The sequence below is a fragment of the Xenopus laevis genome, chromosome 9_10S (genome assembly GCF_017654675.1).
Source record: "Xenopus laevis strain J_2021 chromosome 9_10S, Xenopus_laevis_v10.1, whole genome shotgun sequence".
Lineage (NCBI taxonomy): Eukaryota > Metazoa > Chordata > Amphibia > Anura > Pipidae > Xenopus > Xenopus laevis.
The window spans coordinates 37,463,086-37,488,350 of record NC_054388.1 but is presented as its reverse complement, the minus strand read 5'-3'; the positions used below and the strand labels follow the sequence as shown (position 1 = coordinate 37,488,350).

The 25,265-nt window shown below is 39.9% G+C and overlaps 1 protein-coding gene across 3 annotated transcripts in view; it reads right to left on the bottom strand.

Moving 5' to 3' along the window:
* tox2.S (TOX high mobility group box family member 2 S homeolog) overlaps positions 1–21,366 on the bottom strand; it is a 74,456-nt gene extending 53,090 nt beyond the window's left edge. The window contains exon 1 of one of the 3 annotated variants that reach the window (XM_018238457.2): positions 20,916–21,366. In XM_018238457.2, coding sequence (XP_018093946.1) covers positions 20,916–21,014 — 99 coding nt within the window. In that variant the 5' untranslated portion in view covers positions 21,015–21,366. Of the gene's footprint in view, positions 1–19,772; positions 20,040–20,915 lie in introns of those variants that run through there. The other 2 variants (XM_018238456.2, XM_041578262.1) reach the window with 2 other exon arrangements.
* Between the last annotated feature and the right edge of the window lie 3,899 nt (positions 21,367–25,265).

Below are 25,265 nucleotides of genomic sequence, written 5' to 3'. Positions count from 1 at the left end.
AAATTCCCCATGGAAGAGGCAATAAAGCCTTGAATGAAGGATGCTTAGATATTTTAAATACAACAAATGTTTAAATAAAAATGTTTCCTCTTTAAACTCAATATGAAATGCAGAATCAAAGGAAGTGAATACAATTGGCATTAAAATTCACTGAGTTAGTAGTTATACCAACCCCCACTTTGAGGCAAGAAAAAGTCTGTTGTGTGATTGGTCACATGAAAGAGCTACAGTTTCCGAGCTTTTGGGTTTTTTTGGGGGGGGGAGATCTAGTTGAAAGAAAAGTTGAAATGTGAATATATACAACTGAAAATCCGAAAAAAAACTTTTTTATTATCTATCATAACATTGTTTTTGAATGCTATTTATAATTTGCCTGTATTTGCCTGTATTTGCCTGATGCTTTTACATTACCTTTCTTACCCCCATGTTCCTCTATGAGGGGGCTGCCATATTTGTGCAGCAGTAGTCTGTTAGCATTAGAAACTCTAACTGACAGACTGAGATGGGACAGTCAGGTTGGCAAAACAGTCAGATTTAGGAACTTCAAGTAACAATTACTTACAAAAGCAGAACTATCAGCGAAAAACTATCAACATGACCTATAGGTAACTTTTCATGTAGATTAATATTTTGAAAAGAAAATTGTTAGTGTCAGTATCACTTCAAGGGGACAATGTAATATACTCAGTATAGATATACACAGAAAAGACAGCGCTTTTGGTTTTTAAAGCCTATGGTGGACCCACACCCTCTGACATCAAAGACAAATGTCAACAGATGGTGCTCATATGACAACATTGGCCATGGTATAGATTAAGAAGACAAGCATAGAGTAAAATCTTGATAAAAGTTTTAACTCCCTGTAGTTTGTTGGGCTGAAGCTTCCCTACCAAATGGTAAATCCATGGGGCCTCACGGATTTACCACTAATACACAGGGACTGTCCTTAACAAGGATACACATATATATATATATTATTTCCATGTGCTTTGTTTTGTTGTGACAATAAGTTGTATCTGCTAGTGCACCAAGATCCTTTAGTTTCTGTATATTTGGGTTTACAAGTATTACTTAAACCAGTTTCAACAGCCATAATTTCTCTGTTAACATCACTGACTTTAATATTAAGAAAATGTGATAAGGTTCCGGCATGACTTGGCAAGGCAATAACTTTTAAAACAAAAATCTCTCTTTCGTATTTACTTTAGGAACCACCTTGGTTTCCTCACTGACTGAAACCCTGATCTTTGCCACAGAGTTGATGCTACTACAACACAACATGGCCTAGAAGGTTGCTCTTTAGAGACAAAGAGCTTGTTGAGGTAAGGGTGCTGGAACAACATACTGAACAGATCAGCGGTAGAGGTTCTGTGCCATATCTGACCACATGAAGAAGCTCATACTCAAAATAGAGATGTTTCTAAATGCTTCACCTGTGATGTATGCATGCAGCTGTAGTTGAGTAAAGAGTTATGGTTGATATTGTATACCAACATTGAGCTTTCAGAAGAAGTTGTTGAAAAACATAATGATGTCCTTTTCTTAGAATGCATTGGCTAGCTGAGCAGGAACATCTCAAGAACTCTTCTTCTAAAGGAAACCGAACTTGGCCCTTTTCAGTTCTATAGGACAAATTTCAGGCTTTAAATTGGACATCATCCTTTATACGGTATGTGTTAATGTGGTGGTAGTTGGCTTCGATAACAAATACAATATTCTGCAGTCACCCCAATACAGCAGAACATTTTTTGAAGTTTTTGGTAGGACTCATTTCTACAGGTTTACAGGTTTTCCTCAAACACACACAGTTTAGTGCACCCAAAGACACATACTGACCCATAAAATGGAAACCTACATGAAACTTTTTGGTACCTTATCCGACAATAGTTTCACCTGCTGTTAAATGCAGAGTACATAGAAGGATCCCCGGCACACAGGAATTTAGTTAGCAGGGCAAGCCCTTGCAATTTTATTAATGCAGTGCAACGTTTCGGGCACGCCCCTTTGTCAAGCTTGACAAAGGGGCTTGCCCCGAAATGTTGCATTCTTTGCTTCCATACTCCCTCTCCCCTTAACAGCAACGTTAGCGGTAGACACAGACAGACCCAGGCTGGCCATCTGTAGATTCTGGCTACTGCAAGAGGAACTCCTGTAAGACACCCATAGACATCACTAATAAATGGGCCTGTAGAGGGTTTGCGTACTTGAATTGCCAGGTCCTGTTGTGAATTTCTGTCCTGACCTGGACACAGACCAACTCACACATAAAAGGAGAGGAGAAATAAGGAGCTGTTATTTATAGTTCATTGAAATATACATAAAAGAAACATTTTGTACAAGTATGTCCCACCCCCTTTTCCCATTATGGCTGCCACCAAGTCTACTACTCCTAGTTCCATGTTTAGTAAACACAATCAGATATCACTTAGATAGGTTTTATACTGTTCTGCCATTTCCTACAACTGTATGTGGCCCCTCATAGTCCATTAACTTTTTTGAATGACATCAGTATTGTATTATATCTGTCCAACAAGCGTGGAATATAGAGAACACCTGCTCCCTCTATGGAAGCACTCAGCAGTAATTGGTTGGTAATACTCAGTCTCAGTATAAAAACCGCTGTGTCAGAGTCACCTGTATGAGTGAGACCTTTGTGTCACAATATTGATCAGTCACATGAAAATGAGTGCGATAATTGTGTTAAACCAGTGTTCCCGCTGTAGGAAATGGCACAGCAAAACTCAGCAGGGCTGAAGGGAATTCTAATTTCTAGCTTAATTGTCCTCCTCAAATTATCTTCTTAGCGAGTTAAACATGCAATTTGTAACATCTCACAATAACACGCACGCCTTAAACACAGCACCTTCTGGCTCAGTAAATAAATAATCCCTTAAATAACTGCAGGGCTATTGCCTCTATACACACTACAAAAGATTTAAAGGGGAAGCCAATCAAAAATGCAATCATTCTAAGCTTCTTCTGCAGCTCTTGGCTGCTAGGGGTTCATTATCCTAACAACCAGGGAGCCGAGGTTTGCGACCCCCACATATTCTTATGAAAACTGGAAATAGACAGAATAGGAAGGCTGACAGAGTAACTTAAGATAACCATTTACTAAATCTGCATGTTATATAATCAAAGTTAATGAAAAGGTAAACTTCCCCTTTCAAGTTTTTTGGTATTACAATTGAAATGGCACCAGTGTCAGTACACAAATCACTGTGCATTTACTTATCACTGCAGATGTTATTTAGTTCTTCATGCAGACCGTTGGGATTTAAACCCAAAAAGTAAACTGATCTAAACTGCCTATTTTTTGTGGTCTAGTAGATGTGTGTAGTTTTAGACTGCTGACTTGAGGCTTCCAGGGAAATAGGTCTCTTTTGGAGCCAGAGACCCAGAGACTCTATCCAACCATGCAGAACCTATGTGATTAGTTAACCCCAGGGTTGTTGACACTTAAAGAGAGTTATTGTGCTGCAAATCTGGTATTAGAAATGTAAAACCACTGATATATCAGAAATCACAAAAAAATGTAACTTTCATGTAAACTGCAATAGTGTTTAGAGGAGTGTATTCATTCATTTCGGTTTAGATTAGGGATGCACCAAACCAAATCCACTATTTGGGATTCGGCCGAATCCCCTAATCCTTGGTGAAAGATTCGGCCAAATACCGAACCGAATCTGAATCCTAATTTGCACTTGCAAATTAGGGGCAGGAAAGGAAAAACTCTTCGTTTGCAATGAAAAGTCACATGATTTCCCAGCCCGCCCCTAATTTACATATGCAAATTAGGATCCGGATTCGGTTCGGACAGGCAGAAGGATTCGGCCGAATCCTTGGTGAAAGATTCGGCCAAATACCGAACCGAATCTGAATCCTAATTTGCACTTGCAAATTAGGGGCAGGAAAGGAAAAAGTGGGAAAAACTCTTCGTTTGCAATGAAAAGTCACATGATTTCCCAGCCCGCCCCTAATTTACATATGCAAATTAGGATCCGGATTCGGTTCGGACAGGCAGAAGGATTCGGCCGAATCCTGCTGAAAAAGGCCGAATCCTGGCCGAATCCCGAACTGAATCCTGGATTAGGTGCATTCCTAGTTTAGATGCTCTTTAATTGTACATACATTTATTACAACAGCTTGTAAATGACAGTATATTTCCCATTATGAATTTAGAAAGCCACCTAAAGCTTTTCCAACCTATTTTCAGAGCTGATAGAGAGGCTAGCCCCATTTGTATTTGGCCACTGGGTGACACAGCATTTGTATTTGGCCACTGGGTGGCACTATTTTACAAATCATTAATGGAGTTACCGCATCAGAGCAATCATGGCTGCTCCCACTGATGCATAAACACAGATATACAGATATATATAAGGCTCTCCGTGCAGTATAGATTATGCCTGCTTGTCTAATTGAGCATTTATAAGAAAATAAAGTGAAAGGAATAATAGTATACAGTGCCCCTTTAAGGCCTCTGTGTCCCTCACAACACAACACATTCACCTACTTGCAATATCTGCTGAGATACTCTCTGCAAAACACTTGCTTGCAGAGACCCCATCAAGCTTCCTGCCCCGGTTAGTTATTTACAATTGATATTTATAGGTATTGGACACGTGATTTGCTTTGTGGTCTCCCACTGCAGGTTTCCTCTTTCTCTCTTTTGCTGTAGAAGCTGCCGCTGTCCTAAATAGCCCTCTTAAATATCACCTTTTATCAGCCTGTAAGGGAACTTCCTGAGTTGTCTCATGTTCACCGCTTGGATATAATTTATGGGCTACAGTGGCATGTGGTTTGAGCTTCCTTGGTAGACATCATGGAAGGCTTAGGAGGACCCAGCTTTTGAAGAAACCACTTCTTCCAGAGATGGATGGGTACATGCAAGGAGAATGGGCTCTCTAGATCAGAACTCTCCAATTAGTAAAATATCAGGGCTCATTTATGAACACAGGTTCAAGTGTGGGGTCCCCTGAGTAGTCCCCACCCCCTCATTCCAATGAGAATGCTTGAACATGAGAATATCCCAGGGTTTGCTCAGGGTATTGCATCAATTGCATCAATAATCAATAATAATGATATACAATTGGATTTAAACAGTAAAAGCTGAAAGTGACACCATTCCATCCTCGACAAAACACAAGCACAATTCCATTTGTTTTGACACAGCAGCCGCAACTCCCCATTCAGCCGCAACAATGCTCGAATGGGGGGGGGGATCTGCATGACGATTTGTCTCCAAAATAGCACTTGGCACACTGCGTGCACCATAAATTACCCTTAATTATAGAGTATAGTATTATTGTGGAGTTGAGATCATATAAAAGCCATGAAGTTAGTGCCGTTGATGGGAAGTATGAGGTCATAAAAGTCAACTGGCCTGTGGATTAACTGCACCTCCCTGCTGCATACCTCCCAACTGTCTTATTTTTCTCGGGACAGTCCCGGTTTTGACAGCTCAAACTGCAGTTGGAAAGTTACTGAAATGTCCCGACTTTCTCTTTGATCTCCTGCACTGAACAGTCAGAAAAAGATACAAAGTTTCTAACGTAATTGGCTTTTGGCAGAGAGCCCAGAATATGTGCCATGTGCAAACAGATGCTTTTGTAACAATTTAAGATAAGCAAAGAAACAACTGTAACAATTTAAGATAAGCAAGTCTCTTAAAGGGGTCACAATGCTTTAGGTGATATCCTTGCAGCGTTTGTATCAATCAGTATCAGCTCTCAGACAGGGTGCCTGACTCCGCCAAGTCAGGAAATCTCATAGATCAATGAATAAAGCTTACCCTGGAGAACCTTCAAACAATAGTTTTGTTTATTTCAATATACACAACATGTTTCGAGTCCAAGGACTCTTCATCAGGTGCTTATAAGCACCTGATGAAGAGTCCTTGGACTCGAAACATGTTGTGTATATTGAAATAAACAAAACTATTGTTTGAAGGTTCTCCAGGGTAAGCTTTATTCATTGATCTATGAAGTCTCTTAAAGGGCAATTCACCTTCATTAGCAAAACTGTAATAACACATAAAAATCACAGAAATGTGTTCGAACTTTTATAACCTGCCTAATTTTGTAAAATGAACATGGTAATTCAGCACGGGTATTGTGGAATAATCAGGAATAAGTGCCTATTAGCAAGATATAGATAGAGAGATAGATACTGTAGATGGGACATAGGATAGACTGATTGATTTACACTGGAACCTTCTGTCACTAGAATACAGCTAGAAAAGATAGAGAGAGTGAAAGAGCTGTGCGTATTTCGTGGACTCTCCGTTATAGAGGAATATTGATGTAGTGGGCGCATGGTACAGACCACTGGAGCAAGCAGTCGGTATTCATCCTGAAGATAAATATCGCTCCTTTGAATGCTCAAGTGTCAGTGGCTGTTTCTTGTGCTGTGAAATAACAGTGTTGCATCAGAGTGTTGGGTTAGTCAAGGCAACATCATCACGCGTGCAAGAGAAAGTATTGCTGAGTTATATATCTATGCCTGTGTATTATTGGCTGTTGAGTGGTTTATGTATCTTGGGTATAAATGTTCTGGTTGCAGCAAATAGATTCTCAGATGCTAACTGTACAGGTAATAGTGATGTTCAGGTCATCAAAAAGTCAACCTGCACCGACTCTAACCTGCCCGCTCCCAACCTGATCTGACAAATCGCCTCTATTTAAAGCACCTATAAATAGAGGCTGCCAGAGGAAGAATTCTCCAAACGAAGTACTGGCACACAATAGCGCTGCAAAGGGGTATAACCCCTACTTGTTTATTGACTCAATAAACACGTAGGGGTTATACCCCTTTGCAACGCTATTGTGTGCCAGTACTTTGTTTGGAGAATCCTATTCTCGTGGGGAGAGCCATATCCCCTAAGGACTGAGCACCTAGCAGCAGCTATCAAGGAGGGCCAGGGTGTGCAGGCGAACACATCACTAATGGATAGGTATGTTTTAGGGTGGTCTAATGGTGACATGGCAAGTAGGACTTTACCTCTCCAGATATCCCAGAAAGTCTCACATGATTTGTTGGTCTCTCTGCACCAATCGCAAAGATTGACAAGGTGGCTGTTGAGTTGATTCCCCTCATATGAACCTGAGGCATATAGACATCTACCCTCCTGCACATCATTCAGATAGACAAGTTAGGAGTGATGGCTGACACATGCTGCTATGGGTGTCTGTGCTGGTGGTACAGTATAGTGATGTACCCAAGGGACCTGCGGGTTTGCAGTGCCGGATTTGCCAGGCACGCGGGTCCAGGTCGAGTTTTTTCTTGTCCCGCACATCAATACAATACATTAGGGCCGGGGGGCTAAGGACAGGACAGGCCTGCACCCACCAACACTGTGCTCTGCAGAATTTTTTTATGCAAGGTGTAAGGATTTCTTTCATCTAACATAAGATACAGAATGCATCTGGTCCCTGAGCCAAGGTGGGTGTGCCCCAAAGTCTCTTTACTGAATGTATAGGGAGTGTTTTACAATAGAAATCAGATGGAAGAACAAGATATGTTTAAAGGGGAACTATTGCAAAAATAAAATTTTTAAATAAATTATATCATACTGAAGGAAGAAACTTTCTTAATACAATCAATTAAAAATCTGCATTTTTTCTGAAATAATCAAGTTTATCTTCATTATTCCTCTCTCAGCATCTGTTTCTCTTCATTCTGTCTTCATGCAGCAGTTGGGTGTCAGATGAATCATCCAATATATCTTATAGGGGGGCTCCCTTTCCTAGCAGATGTATTAGAGCTCACCCAAATAACTGATTCCAGTACAAACAAAATCTAAAAAAAATACTGTAACTGCCTTTTTGCACACATTCTGCATGTAGAGAGACAGTATTTCTGTTGATTTTAATAGAGTGAGCTGTAATACAAATTCTAGCCAAAATAATATTTATTGGATAATTCTGACACCCAACTCCTGAATGAAGACGGAATGAGGAGAAACAGATGCTGAGAGAGGGATAGTGAAGATACACTTGATTATTAAAGAAAGGGTACCAAATTTTTAATTGATTGTATTTAGAAAGTTTCTTATTTCAGTATGCTGAAGCTAAATTTTTATTTTCACGAAAGTTCTCCTTTAAGTAAAGAAAAATGTTTAAGAATAAAAAAAGTATGAAGAAGAAAGAATAGAGTAAAGGTGAAGATGTCTCGGGGGCCCTGCGTGCAAGTAAGAGGATTCAACAATGGGCAAGAAAAAAAAGGCAGAAGCAAAAAGAGACCTAAAAAAAGCAATGGAAGTTAAAGAAGGAAACAGAGTGGCGAGCGCCTGTGCCGAGTAACTCTGATTCCTCCCGTGGCTGCTAAATTCGTGGCTTATTTCTCCCAAAGTATCTTTTCTATGGTTTTGTTTTTCCCTGGTGAGATATTTAAACCTTGTAAACTGTACTTGTGAGCTTGTAAACCGCCAAGAATTGGGGATTTTATTTCCGGCAGAGAAAGAAAAGAGATTAATGAGAAGTTATTGCAGCTTTTTCTTTCAAGTGAGAGCTTTATTTAGCCGCCGTTGCTCCTGTCATTCAGGGAGGTATTAGAACCAATGGGAGATTTTCTGATCAAAACAATATGGTTGTACTGCAGCACAAAACACTCAACTAGTGGTGGTTTAGTTAAGGAACCATGGGTGCAAAACACCAGTTAGGCTGGCTAAGTAGATGCACAAAATTGAAAGAGTAATGGAGTAAAAGGTACAAAATCTGCTTGGATATAGTAACACATGCTACCAGCTGATTAGTTGCTATGGGTTACTAGATAAAAGTTTTTAAAGAATATTTATAGTAAATAAATGTGGGTTGAGAGTGTTGCTCCTTTAAATAATGGTACCAGTATGGTTGTAACAGATACAGAAAAGGCAAATGTGCTTAATCAGTTCTTTTCTTCAGTGTATACAATAGAGGAGTTTCAAGAAGCACCTCATAGCGGCACTGTTGGCTCACCTCAAACTAGTCAGGATATGGTTCATAAAGCTTTACTAAAAATTAATGTGAACAAGGCGCCACGGTCAGATGAATTACACCCTTAGGCTTAGTTCAGTTTTAGACTGGCTTCTGTTTCTGATTTTCTCATCTGACTCTCTTTTATCTGGTACCTATGGATTGGAGGAAAGCTGATATAATTTCTATATTTAAAAAGGGGTTACGATCTCAGCCTGGCAATTATAGGCCTGTAAATTTGACATCCATAATGGGCAAATTATTTAAAGGATTGTTAAGGGACCACATTTAAAATTTTGTCCTAGTAAATGGCAGTATGAGCAGCAATCAGCATGGCTTTATGAAGGATAGGGCATGCCAGACAAATTTGATTGCTTTTTATGATGAGGTAAGTAAGATTCAGGACAGTGGGGGGGCAGTAGATGTGATCTATTTGGATTTTGCCAAAGCGTTTGATACTGTGCCCCACAAACGACTGCTTTCTAAATTAAGGTCTGTTGGGCTTAATGAGGACGTTTGCACATGGATAGGAAACTGGCTACAGGATCAGGTACAGAGGGTGGTTGTTAATGGGACATTCTCTACTTGGAGTAAGGTTCTTAGTGGGGTCCCCCAGGGCTCAGTATTGGGTCCATTTTTATTTAACTTGTTCATTAATGACTAAGAAGTATTGTAAGTAATGTATCAGTGTTTGCAGATGACACAAAACTATTAAACCCAATTAATTCCTTTCAAGATGCGGCATCCTTACAACAGGATCTTGACAAACTTGCAATCTGGGCACCTAATGTTAATAAATGTAAAGTCATGCACCTGGGATGCAAAAATATACAAGCCACTTATACCCTTAATGGGACTGCACTAGGCAAATCCATTATGGAAAAGGACCTTGGAGTCCTTGTAGATAATAAACTTGGCTGTAGCAAGCAAAGCCAGTCAGCAGCATCACAGGTAAATAAGGTCTTGAGCTTTATTAAAAGGGGCATAGATTTACAGGAGGAGAGGGTTATTCTTCCACTGTATAGAGCACTGGTAAGGCCCCATCTAGAATATGACTTACAGTTTTGGTTTGCAGTGCTCAAACAGGACATTACTGAATTAGAGAGGGTGCAGAGAAGGGCAATTAAGATGGTAAAAGGTATGGAAAATCTCAGCTATGAGGAAAGACTGGCCAAGGTTCTTCACGCTGGAGAAGAGGTGCTTGAGGGGTTATAACTATGTATAAATATACAGTATAAGGTATCATATAATAATCTCTCGAATAGTTTATTTACCAGTAGGTCCTTCCTGCTGACACTTGGGCACCAATTAAAATTAGAAGAAAGAAGGTTCTGGCTAAAACTTTGGATGGATTTCTTTTTAGATATTGAATGCACTCCCTGAATCGGTTGTAAAGGCTAATACATTAGATAGCTTTAAGAAGGGGTTGGATGGCTTTTTAGCAAGGGAGAGAATTCAGTATTATGGAAGATAGCTCATAGTACAAGTTCATCCATGGATTTATCCGATTGCCATCTTGGAGCCAGGAGGGATTTTTTTCCCCCTCTGAGAGGCTTGGAGAGGCTTCAGAGGGTTTTTTTTTTTTTTGCCTTGAACTTGATAGACGTGTGTGTTTTTCAACCTAACTTCATTACATTTTATATTACAGTAAAACGCCAATGCTTACATACCATTTAATAGCACTAACTTATATATATATATATATATATATATATATATATATATATATATATATATATATATATATATATATATAAATATATATATATATATATATATATATATAAAATCCCTCCAATGACGGCACTCCAGAATCAGTCACGCTTGAGTCAGTAGATAAAGATCATAAAGGTTTATTAGGGTGGACCAACGTTTCGACGAAGATACCTGTGTGGTATCGAAACGTTGGTCCACCCTAATAAACCTTTATGATCTTTATCTACTGACTCAAGCGTGACTGATTCTGGAGTGCCGTCATTGGAGGGATTTTGTATGTGTTTACAGACTGGCACCCGGCCCTTGCAGCATTCATGGTCGTGCGTTCCTGTTCGTTCAGGTATATATATATATATATATATATATATTTATTTATTTATTTTTTATGCTGCTCTGTTGTTAAAGTTTACTATTGCTTTAAGGCCGGACCTAACCACGAGTTGTCTCTGGCATAGACTGTGCGCAGTGGCAGTTCTGCATATAATAAATAATGCATTATTTTGTTAGCGTGTGTATGAATCATTAGTGGTTGGGGAGGTGGTCATCCTCACAGAGGTAGAGATTTGACTGACCTAGATTCTTTATTGCATGGTAGTCTGCCTTCCAGCTAACAAGTGTACGTGTGTGCCTCATAAAGTGTTGGTCTTTGTATTTTTATGTGAATGTGCAATATATTCAATAGTATGCTATTTATTTGGTTTAATGTTACTAGGAGTATTTTTACTATCTGAATCATAACTTTTTTTGTAGAAAGCATTGGCCATTCCCCTTCTTGTATATAGTCTTCTGCTTTAGGCAGCAGCAGGACCAGAAGTTAGGGAGGCCCCCAAGTATATCACTACTGATATCCCAGGCAGTTTTACCAAAACTGGCTGGTTCAGTGTCAAAAATATTTGGCTTCCCAGCTTCTGATATGGGCAGTACTGATGTCGACAACAAGTTGATCCGCACACAAACCTAACCCGCCGCTCCACCACTCGCGCCCAACCCTAACCCGGAGCTCCTCTGAATTTATAGACCGGTGCCCGCCCCGCTATGATGTCAAAGAAGGGGTGGGGCCACGCAGGCACAAATCAATTAAAAAGAGCTCAATCCGGAAATAAGAGCTCAAGCCGAACTCACAACACGATAATCGCGTGTGAAAGTTGGCCCAAACCCACGAAGATCCTGCGGGTGTCAGCCCAGCCTCACATCACTAATGGGCATATATGGATTCTGGCAAATGCTAGAGGGGCTACTGTAGGATGACATAAGCCAAGCAGGTTGGAAGGTGATTTTAGACAGAGGGTCTGGGGGTACATTTGAGCTCTGTGTGAAACCTTTTCTTTAATCCCTTGCTCCCTGCCCACCTCATCAATTTCCAGAATGAGGGGGAGAAATTCTAGGGGAGGTCACATACCCCATAGACAGTGGATTCCGATGCTCATGCCATGGTTGGGGCCTCTGTGTACTTGAAATGAGAGATACTGATTTGAATCCAGACTCCATTCTTGCTCACAGTTATCAATATACATCAGTGGTCCCTGGGACTGGCATTACTAGCATTACTAGAGGGCTCTAGGATTGCACCTGTCCAGTTTTGAATCGGACAGTCTGGTTTTGCAGAGGCTATACAGATTTTCATAAAGCCCTGATTGCTGAGCAATTCAATGAGTCACAACCACTGTGTCATAGTCCCACCCCTGACACTAAAAATTACCCACTCCATCCCTAAGCACCATTGACCTGCCCACAATGCCACCTGCTATGGCCCCCTGTCCAGAATGGCCACCTATCAAAGATGTAAACCCTAGAGGCTCAGAGCATTGACAAGGATGTCCAGTCTGATGGACATATATGACCAGAATGCCCCTTTCTGTACCAGCTGCTCTTGGAAGCCCATGTTGATAATCGGTTAGAGCAAGATTTGTTGTGAACACGTTTTATGCCATAGATATTTTTGTGTATGTTTTCGATAGATCAGTTTTTTTCATGTGTCTGTTTGTTCGGCTTGATCATATAAGTCAGAAGAAGACCACTGATGTAGATGGTTAATGGTAAATATAAGGCTATCAAGTGAGGGTATTTTTGGGCATTCTCTCACAATCCTTGTTGAGTAGGGGCAGTGAATAGCTATATAATACTATACTATAGTACAGCACTTGCCCAGAGTACAGATATTAATAATGAATGTCAGTGGCACTGGCACCAAAACTGAATGCCTTATACTCATGTAAATGAAATCACTCACCATCATCATAATTAGAATGCATAATTTAATTCCAGATATGCCTACATTCTCTTTGTAGGGATTTCTTCCCCAATTCATGGCAATATATTCGCTAAACTCACTGAATCATTGACCCATGCAGGGCTGAGTTTTATAAACAGTGACAATTCGGCTGAACAGAGCGGAGCTGGAAGCCAACAAACTGCAATCAAGACAGGACTTTTGCTTTTAAAGAGACTTTTGCAAGTATAAGACAGAAATGACAGGTCAATAGTCAAGAGTCAATATAAACAAAGGATTTCCAATGATTATTTGAATGGTGCCCAAATGTTGGGGCTATCCCCTCTAGGGGGGCCCAGTTTGAAGACCACCTAAGATAAGTTTTGGGAAGAAGGTCCCCACTAGATACTACTGGAAGCTCAACATAAAATTACAGGGAAATCTGAAAGGAACACTTATTTGATGTACTTAATATGGTGGTAATTATAAGATAGTAACATGTTTATCTGTCTGGAACCAGGGCCAAATTTTATATATATATATATATATAATAATAAGACCTGCGAGTGCGAGCTTCTTTTTCTGTATATATATATATATATATATATATCAGCAAACGCTCGCACTCTGATCCAGTCTTGAAGTCACTGTGGGTGCTGGGCCAAAGCTTTAGCATACAATGTTTAGATAGGGACCCGCACTCCAATGTTTCCGTGAAAAAAGGTTTTATTTTAACTTGTGCATCCAACGTTTCGGCCCATGTTTGGGCCTTTATCAAGGATCATGTTTGGACCTTGATAAAGGCCCAAACATGGGCCGAAACGTTGGATGCACAAGTTAAAATAAAAACCTTTTTTCACGGAAACATTGGAGTGCGGGTCCCTATCTAAACATTATATATATATATATATATATATATATATATATATATATATATATATATATATATATATATATATATATATATATATATAGTTGGGGGCCCAACCTAGGCCAACATCGTAAATTCAGCACTGTCTGTAATCTAAGTCGGACATGGACCAGATGTTGAATCTCAAGAGAGAGCTTGAATCACAAATGTCTAAAGGCTTACATGGGATATGGAAATATACAGCTAAAGTCGGTGTATATACAGGGAAATGCATGTAACTGAACTTGGGCACAATCCTGTATTTTACATTCTGATTGTAACCTTAGGTATTTCTAAGTCACCAGCATTGATCATAAATCCTACACATACAAACAAAATAAACAATGGAAAATTACAGTAATGAGTGTGATTTGTTCTGTTTATTCTCAAGTTTATATGATTGTAATACATTGTAATACATTTGTCTATCCACTAACCAGCCGTCCCGCTCTGCATTTAAAGTTCCAGCTGCATACCCTTCATTTGTCACTTTCTAATTTCTGAGTTTTAGCCATTATTAATGGGCACTGTGTCTGTCAGGGGCCCCTAAACTACTCTCACTGGGGTGAAATTGTACCCATACTGGTACTAGGCATTCCACACTATGGAAAGTGCCTATAGAAGGTATAGTAGGGAGAGATGGTGCCTATAGTAACAGTGGGGATATTAGTCTCTGGGAGGGAGTGTGACTGTGGGATAGCAGGTATAGTAGGGAGAGATGGTGCCTATAGTAACAGTGGGATAATAGTCTCTGGGAAGGGAGTGTGACTGTGGGATAGCAGGTATAGTAGGGAGAGATGGTGCCTATAGTAACAGTGGGATAATAGTCTCTGGGAAGGGAGTGTGACTGTGGGATAGCAGGTATAGTAGGGTGAGGTGGTGCCTATAGTAACAGTGGGATAATAGTCTCTGGGAGGGAGTGTGACTGTGGGATAGCAGGTATAGTAGGGAGAGATGGTGCCTATAGTAACAGTGGGGATAATAGTCTCTGGGAAGGGAGTGTGACTGTGGGATAGCAGGTATAGTAGGGAGAGATGGTGCCTATAGTAACAGTGGGATAATAGTCTCCGGGAAGGGAGTGTGACTGTGGGATAGCAGGTATAGTAGGGAGAGATGGTGCCTATAGTAACAGCAGGATAATAGTCTCTGGGAAGTGACTGTGGCTGTGGGATAGCAGGTATAGTAGGGAGAGATGGTGTCTATAGTAGCAGTGGGATAATAGTCTCTGGGAAGGGTCTGTAGCTGTGGTATAGAAGGGAGAGGGGACTTTGAAGACTATCCTGGGAGCTACAACATGTAATCTTTTAGATGATCTCTTTAGGCTGTAATACAAAACATTAACCTTAACCACAAGATGCCTCATGTACAAACTCCTTAGATGCCACAGGGCAATTAGATTGACTACATCCCTTGTGCAGCTTGAGCTCCTTGTGTTGTGCAACCTGTCCACTCCATTTCCTCCTGTGCCCAAACAGTTCCAGTGATTCCCATCAGCAGGGAACCCGGATTAAAGCAAGATTACTAACCATAAGCCTTTGTTTCCCAGTGCCTCCAATAAACACTTAATTAACCAATTAACTCATCTCAGACAGCTTGCTCTGCAACAGTTGCTTCTAAAGCCCCAAACCATGTCAGTGCTTGAAGCGCTCTCACGGCGAGACATTTGATATTTTCTTGTTAAACCATAGGGTGTAAGGAGAGGGGGGGGCACATGAACGCTGAATGCGAGATTTAATTTTTCTCTTTAATACGATGCACAAACCAATTTAACGGAATCTTATCCCTGACCTACCAAAATACAGGGAGGGGAGCACAGTGCCACCATGTGGGCACAGCATGTTCAGCAGCTACAAAATATCATATAAGTATGTTGGTTTATAGGTAAGTAGGGTTTACATATTTTATCCTATACTATTTCCCAAATATAAAAGTAATGATATCTCCAAGTTACTGGATTCAGATTCCAGGCTTCCAATACTGTGGCGTGGGCAAGTCACTTATACTCTCTATGCCCCCCCATTAGATCTATGGGGCAGGGGAATCATTGCTGTGAAATAGCTGTGTGCAATGCCTATAATACAGTGGGTTAACGGGACGTTACTGGGCCTCAAAGAATAATTCTCTCAGGGCCCCCCTAGGAAATGGAAATTGTTATTAGAATACAATGCAATTTTTTCAGTCAGTTCCCTACTTAGCCCCCTATTCCTCCAGGGCCCCAAACAGTTGCAGGGTCGCTGTGTGGGGATGGGAAAAACTAGGAGTCTTTTAAAATTATATTTACAGCATTTTAATTTATATTTTTTTAGCCACCTGTGTTACTTTACAGCAGGGATGTCCCATGTTAAACTACAACTCCCAGCAGGATTTAAGGAGAAGTCTGAGCTTGGCAACCTCTACTGCAAAGTAGAGTGAAAAAATTACATCTTTCTTTTTCAGTTAATTTAAGTAGCACATTATATTTCCCAGGCCTTTGTATTAGAAAATGTAATCACTCCCCAGTGGGCTCAAAAATATCTTCCTTTTCTATAAAATATGAGATTTTTGTTTACCTTCCTGCTGGTTTGCTGTTCTACCACTGCTTCAGGCTTTAACCCTACTAGTCACCCTCTAACATAGCCGGCAGTGCCGGTGAACTCACAGTGACGTGCTGAAACCTTTACACTTTTTACAGGTGGTACTAATGGCTTTATTTTGATTTTCCATTTCCCTTGGCAGAGGTGAAGCACTGTACATACAACAGGGGTGCTTAAGTTAAGTCCCTGGTGTCAACGATCTTCTGCCATCAAGTTAATGTGCCCAGTGACTTAGCTCAAATTACTGCTGGGAAACTGTACCTCGCTGTGGGCAAGGGGCCCATGTAACAAGCACAAGGCGAGGAACCGGGCAAATTGCAGAGTACAAAGGTAACTATGAATGTAATACCTTTTATTGTATCACTTAGCTACATATCAGTGCTATATAGTGCCATAGATAGATTAGATAGATAGATAAATAGATAGATAGATAGATGATAGATAGATAGATAGATAGATAGATAGATAGATAGATAGATAGATAGATAGATAGATAGATAGATGATAAATATATGATAGATAAATAGATGATTGATAGATGATAGATAGATTATAGATAGATGATAGATAGATAGATAGATAGATAGATAGATAGATAGATAGATAGATAGATAGATAGATGATATATACATAGATAGATGATATATACATAGATAGATGATAAATATATGATAGATGATAGATAGATGATAGATAGATAGATAGATAGATAGATAGATAGATAGATAGATAGATAGATGATAAATATATGATAGATAAATAGATGATTGATAGATGATAGATAGATTATAGATAGATGATAGATAGATAGATAGATAGATAGATAGATAGATAGATAGATGATATATACATAGATAGATGATATATACATAGATAGATGATAAATATATGATAGATGATAGATAGATGATAGATAGATAGATCGATAGATAGATAGATAGATAGATGATGGATAGATTATAGATAGATGATAGTTAGAGATTGATAGATATAGATGATAGATAGAGATAGATAAACAGACAGACAGACAGACAGACAGATAGATAGATAGATAGATAGATAGATAATAGATAGATAGATAGATAGATAGATAGATGATCGATATAGATAGACAGACAGACAGATGATATATAGATAGATAGATGATAAATAGATGATAGATGGACAATAGATAGATGAGAGATAGATAGATAGATAGATTGATTGAGAGAGAGAGAGAGAGAGAGAGAGAGAGAGAGAGAGAGAGAGAGAGAGAGAGAGAGAGAGAGAGAGAGAGAGAGAGAGAGAGAGAGAGAGAGAGATAGATAGATAGATAGATAGATAGATAGATAGGTAGATTAGCTAGTGTTTATACCAATCATACAACATACTGTTTACATGTAGGTATACGAAATCCGGGGTTGTGTACATAGGAAGAAAGTGCTTTAGCGTAGGGTATGGAGAGAACCCCCCTCCTCTTCTTTCAAGTTGGGATATCTGAACAGTCAGATTTGGGGTGCAGCTTTCTTGATTTACCAAGGGCCCTGTCTTTAACTCTAGTGCTTTGTGCCACTGCTACGACACTAATTATATTACACTATTATATATACATACACACAGAGAGGAAATACTAAACTCCCATCTATATGTATATAAAGGTCCATATAATTCTGAATTCAGGATTTGTATAAATACAAGTATTATTGCAATGGATAGCTCAGATTGGGTACTACTGCATTGTGGGGATATATACGTATGTATAAAATGCTGAAATGACCCTTTCTCTGTTGTTATATATGCTATCTGTAAATGTGACAATTGTACTGAAAAATTATTGTTAAAAATGAAAAAAAACAAGAAAACTTCCATATAAACCTGCACAGTTGATAAGATTATAGTCAAGGAGAAATAACGTGGCACACATATAATATAGACCAACATTATCTATATTATTCAGTCTATATGAACGCTATTCAAATGGTTATTGCTCAGTAAAAACCTGACTAAACACTGACAGCTTTCTACCCCGCACCCTCCTCGTGTCTAAATAATGTCATCATTTTATAGCCCGGGGGCACAGCTTAATGACCCCCTTCTCCATTCTTTTAGGCAGGAGTGGCGACAGGTAATCACAGGCCTGTGACTCAATTTAAGTCACAAAATTCATAACAAACGATGTTCTTTATCAAAAAACAGATAATATTTTCCACTAACCCTAAATTAATTAAATTAGTTTGGGGTCCATATTGGATCTTAATTCATCCCAACAGACAGACCCATGTAAGACTGTGTTTAATTTAGCAACAGCCTGCGTATAATAACAAAGTCCCACAATTGAGTCTTGCTAGAGTTCCTCATCAGTCCCTGAGGAATACAAAGCTCTCACTCACGTGGGCCGACTTGCGCACTGTCAACATTGAACACCTTACTCCTAAATATTCCAGTGTCTGGGCTCTGCCATGAATAGTGACAATGGCAAGAATGGTGATTAACAAAGGCTCGACAGCAATACGGCCTATCTAATTACTAGCCTTACCTGAAAGCACTCTCTACTCCCAGAAGGCTAGAGATCAGCAGCAGCCGCTGTGCATTTATATACAAAGGACAACATTTTATAGGTATTATGATTATTATTATGCATAATACGTATTAACGAATGTATATATCAGATATACATGCTTGCTCAGCAGAGCTTACAATCTAAAAGTGGCATCTGCACATAAGCATCTACATGCTCTGTTCCAGGACAACTTAAGATGCTTGTTTAAGTGACTATCCATCTCTCTCTCAACAAACTTTTCCTATCAGACCACGTACAAAAAGAAATAGTCGCCAACAATTTTTTTTAAAAAAATGATCGACTCCCTGACCGTTACAGAAATAGTTTTTTTTCCCCTTCCCTCCTGTTAGCATTGAAAATAATAAACTATTACCATGTAAAGATTACAAAACAAAGACGGGGCTGTAAAAAATGGTGAGTTTTCCAAGCACCCCTGAAACCCCAGATTTATATTGCATATTAACTTGTCCAGATCTTTATTCTGCATTGGGTCCCCCATTGCCGTTCCTTTTTGCAGACAAACTGTTAATACTGTGTTCACATGTTACAGGGTTCACTGTAAAAATCAAAAGCCGTGCAATGATAATGCGTAGCAAAGTCAGGAACGTTAGTAGGTCACTTACCCCTTGCTGCTATGGGGCAATACGACACTGTGCAGCCCCCAGGCATGCATAAATCAGTTGGCTGCAACTACAACACTATCCAACACCAAGTACCCAGCCAGCAGTCTATGAAACCCTGGTTTAGTGATGTATTGCTCCATCTACAATGCACCCTAATAACACTGGATACTGTGTTCTCAATCACTCTTTGCACAAAAAGGTTTTTTTTTCCAAATGACAAAACACAAAATAAAAAGGTAAGTACTCACCCTAAGATACTTCTCTAATATCCGAAACATGGTTTGGTCTGAAGCCTCCAGTTACCTCTAGGATCTGTAAGCTCCAGTGCCACACACACACGTCTTACCAGGGGACGGTGCAACTTTCAACTAAGAACCCAGCGCTGCAAATGTCTGCTGGCGTTTTCCTATTCGCTTTGCAAAATTCATATTTGCTGGATTTTTTTTAAAAAAATTGAAATGTAAAAAAAACCACCTTGTGCAATTAAATACGTTATTGTCACAGCTGGCAGTGACGCTTTAATTAGTCGTTTTTTGTTTTTGCTTAAGTTGGAGCTGGGATGAGAGGAGTTAATAAAAAGTGTTCATTTCCATACACATGCAAATGGAGGTGTGATCCTATAATCATTTATTTTTAATGGGCTGGAAGGAGGGGGGAGGGGGGATTGGTGTATCAGAGATGTTATTTTGGGGGGATATGGAAGTGGGAAGGACAGTTTATAGACTGAAGCCAATAGAAGAGTCAATTTGAGGAATGAGTTACAAGGTGTCCGTATCCCATAGGGACACTTGGTGCCATCCCTCTTAATTAATTATACAGGGGGGTAGGGGTGCCATGTCATTCCAAAGGAGTTTTTTTTTTTGTCTTTGCACCCTTTTTGTTTTTTAACCTGTTCTGTGCTGAAAGAGGTTCCAGAGTTGTGAGTGCACCACTACGCTGCTGTCATCTCCGCCACTTACCCACTAGGCATGTCATTGTATTTCTACTCTAAGCACCCAGCATGGACACTCAAAAGTACCAAATCGGCCGCTGCACATCAGGAGTGAGTATGACAGGGTCCAGCGTGGTTACTATTGCTGAGGTTCAGACTAGCAGCAAGCAGAATCACATACAGCTGATAACCCCATGGTGTGACAAAGGGGCTAAGCATAGGGGCAGTTATATTGCCAAAGGGTCATTAATTAAGGGTTATACAGACAGCAAACCAGTACCTCTGAGACAGCATTTCCAAACATTCTGCTCAACCCAAACTTTGTGCATTCTGCCCCCTCCAGCCCCAATTTCTCACCAAAACCAGGACTTAACCCACTCCCTCCCAAAGCCAAATGACAAGAGTCAGAGCAGTCCCAGAGCAGGACAAGAAGCAGCAGTATAGAGCAGTAAGACTGTACCTTGTTGCAGTGGTAAAAGTCCAGTGGGCTGATGCAGGTGGGGTCTGCAGATAAGGTGCCCACGCTGGTGGGGGCAGGAGGGTAAAACCTAACGTCCATCACACGGCGGCTGGAGGGGCATTAAAACGGTTTGGTTTTGTGTGTGTGAGCGTGTGTGTTTTTTTTAATTCTCTCCGCTTAGCTCCTGTATGAGCTGTGCTGCCTCTTGCTGAGTGTGTGTGTGTGTATGATAGAGGGAGGGAGACTGTGTCTATTGTTTGAAACAACAAGACAGAGAGGGAGAGAGAGAGAGAGGAGGGAGAGGGATGGGGGGTTGGGCATCTTTCAGTCCCCTTCTCTCTAACATCCGTTCTGTGGTCTCTCTCTGTTTCTCTCAGTTTCTCTTTCTCTCTCTGTTTTCCTCTGTATGATTCTCTTTCCCACCTCTTCCCCCACTCTCCTAACACCTTTCTCTCCTTCATTCATTACCCCATCTCCTAGCATCACCACATTCTCTCTATCCCTTCTCTCTAGTTCTCCCTCACCTCTCACATTGCTTCTCTCTACTCCCATAATCCCTTTCTTTTCTATTGCCATGCTCTCCCCAACTCTCCACATTTCCCTTTCTCAGTCTCTCACACTTCTCTCCACTCTCCCATCCTCTGTTTCTCTAGCCACCCCTCCCCACCTCTCACATTCCTTTTCACTTCCAACATCCCTGTTCATCTGTTCAATCCAGCCATGCTCCCCCGTTTTCCTTTCTTTTACACTTCTCCCCATAATACTTCTGTTCTCTATAACCATACTACTCTCCCCATCTCTAACACTTTTCCCATCATGCTTCTGTTCTCTATAACAATGCATCTCAGATATTCCTCCCCCATCTCTTACACTTTTCCCATCATGCTTCTGTTCTATACAACCATGTCCCTTTCTGATACCCTTCTCCCCATTTATTACTCTTTTCCCATCATGCTTCTGTTCTCTATAACCATATCCATCTATTATATTGTTAATCTCATCTATTATACTTTTCCCATCATGCTTCTGTTCTATACAACCATGTCCCTTTCTGATACCCTTCTCCCCATTTATTACTCTTTTCCCATCATGCTTCTGTTCTCTATAACAATGCATCTCAGATATTCCTCCCCCATCTCTTACACTTTTCCCATCATGCTTCTGTTCTCTATAACCATATCCATCTATTATATTGTTAATCTCATCTATTATACTTTTCCCATCATGCTTCTGTTCTATACAACCATACCCCTTTCTGATACCCTTCTCCCTATTTATTACTCTTTTCCCATCATGATTCTATTCTCTATAACCATACTCCTTTCTGATATCCCTCTCCCCATCTCTTACACTTTTGTGAAGGGTTGAAGCTGATACACTGATGCCGATTCTGGATGTAAATATCCGTGCAACTATGTGACGCGTGTTTTTTTCCACACTATAAGTGCTACTTTGCACATTGAGCACAAACTCTGCATTAGAGAAATTGATTTTTGCTTAGGCCTCATGCAACTCGATGTATTTTTAAGGAACAATTCAGTGTAAAATAAAAACTGGGTAAACAAATAGGCTGTGCAAAATAAAAAAAAATTCTAATATAGTTAGTTAGCCAAATTGCAATCTATAAAGGCTGGAGTGACTGGATGTGCAACATAATAGCCAGAACACTACTTCATGCTTTTCAGCTATCTAACTCTGAGTAAAGGTCCCCATAGACGCAAAGATTTTTCTTCCCGAATGACCGATTTTAGCAAGGTCCGACCAATCCTTCGAAATTATCGTGCGGTTAATCTTTTTTTCAACCATCTGTCAGAAAATTGATCGGCCAGGTTAAAAAATCTTTATCGGTCCCAGTGCAATCTATCTATGTTTGCAGGGACAAGCAGGCAGCTCCCCTTTGTTTTCCTGGCAATATCACCTGAAATGGTCTTTTTAGTTGATGGACAATTCGTACGATCGTTTCGAGATAATCGTGGTCTCACGATGACGATCGGATTATTTACATCTATGGCCATCTTAAGTCAGTGACTTGAAGGGGGGCTACATGGGACATAACTGTTCAGCGAATTTGCAATTGGTCTTTAGCATGCAGCTCAGATCAAAAGTAAACGGTTATGACCCATGTGGCCCCCCCTCAAGTCACTGATTGGTTACTGCCTGGTAACCAATCAGTGGAAACCAAGAGAGCTGCAAAGCAGGAAGTTGTTTTCTGTTCTGTTATGTTAGACATCCAGTCACTCCAGTCTTTATACATTATATTTTTGCCTAACTAACTATATTAACAATATCAGAAACATTTTTTCATTTTGCACAGCCTATTTAGTTATCCAGTTTTTATTTTTATACTAAACAATTCCTTTAAGGTAAAATCCTACCTCTGGAAGGACATTTTTTCAAAGTGCACATGAAAGAGAGAAAGCATGACGTTAGCAGTGTTTTAGTTTCCCTTTAAAATATCATTAAATGACGAAAGTCTTTTAAATTAATGAAACGGTAATGTCCTGTTGTGCCGCACTGGTAAAACTCGTGTGTTTGCTTTAGAAACTCTGTTATACTTTATATAAGCAAGCTGTTGTGTAGCCATGGGGGCCGCCATTTATGGTTACCCCCATGGCTACACAGCAGCTTGTTAATATAAACTATAATTATGTTTCTGAAGCAAATGCACCAGTTTTACCAGTGCAGTACTTATATTGTCATTCCTTTAAACACTTTAATTTTTTGGGGGTTACTGTTCCTTTAAGCATATAAACTGATACCCTCAAGAGTACATGCAGGAGCACTTATACACCAACCTAAATTCAAACTTGCACATACCAACACATATTTGTATGCATCTTCAGAATTTCAAATTTCTATCCATACCATTGTGCCTTATTATATAGGTATGGAACCTGTTATCCAGAATGCTTGGGACCAGGGGTTTTCCGGATAACAGATCTTTCCGTAATTTGGATCTTCATACCTTAAGTCTACTAGAAAATCATGTAAACATTAACGTCAATAGGCTGGTTTTGCCTCCAATAAGGATTAATTATATCTTAGTTTGGATCACATACAAACTACTGTTTTATTGATTGATTATTTGGATAAAATGGAGTCTATGGGAGATGGCCTTTCCGTAATTTGGAACTTTCTGGATAACGGATTTCTGGATAATGGATCCCATAAGTGTATACACATCATATATTTGAATTCAGCCTTAGCTCAGCCCCACACAAGGGTCAGGAGTCACTAAGGCAGTCACATGATACTACTGTAATATCTCTTGTATGAGCTTAACCACTAACCTATCACTGGCAATTGTGGCCACAGATTTGTAAATAAAAAAAGTTACACAAAAGGATATATATATATATATCTCACATCTTAATTAGAAACAAATATTACGTTGCACACTGATGGTTTAGAACATGTGTTATTATAGGCTTGATCAGTTAGGAGGTGCATATCAAAATCAGATTCTAATCCCTTTCCAGTGGGGAATGTTGAGTTACTGCAATTACTAACAAATGTATTTTAAAGTAACAATATGGAAGCTGTCACACAAATGTCACGGCCTGGGGTTGCCACCTGGCTGGTACATTACAAGCCTGACTAGTAAAAATGGTGCTTGAAGCCATTGTTATTAATGTTGAAAGGGGACAGGTTTGACTGGTGAGGCAGAATAGTAAGGAATGTCCCAGAGGGTTCAGGCCTAGTATTCGAGTCCAGTTCTGCCCCAACCACCAGACCTGGGCCATGAATTATGGCCTTGCAAAATCTGGAACCCTGATGGCTAGAAAGGGATACCTAGAATTTAGTTTTTAGAGTCATCAGTGCTCTAGGGATACCACAAGTTGCTGAATCTACTTTATGTTCCTTCCTGGAACCACAAAGCCATTTTATCTCATAGTTGGCATGACTGAATATTTGTAGGCCCCTAAGAAAGAGAGGGTCGTAGCCAATACATAGTAACATAGAAAGTTTGGTTGAAAAAAGACACACGTCCATCAAGTTCTACCTTTAAACCCTTTTTTTTACCTTCCTAACTGCTAGATGATCCAGAGGAAGGCAAAAATCCCATCTGAAGCCTCTCCAATTTGCCTCAGAGGGGGAAAGAATTCCTTCCTTAATCCAAAATGGCAATCGGACCAGTCCCTGGATCAACTTGTACTATGAGCTATCTCCCATAACCCTGTATTCCCTCACTTGCTAATAAGCCATCCAACCCCTTCTTAAAGCTATCTAATGTATCAGTCTGTACAACTAATTCAGGGAGAGAATTCCACATCTTCACAGCTCTCACTGTAAAAAACCCCACCCAAATGTTTGAGCGGAACCTCCTTTCTTATAATTGAAATGGGTTGC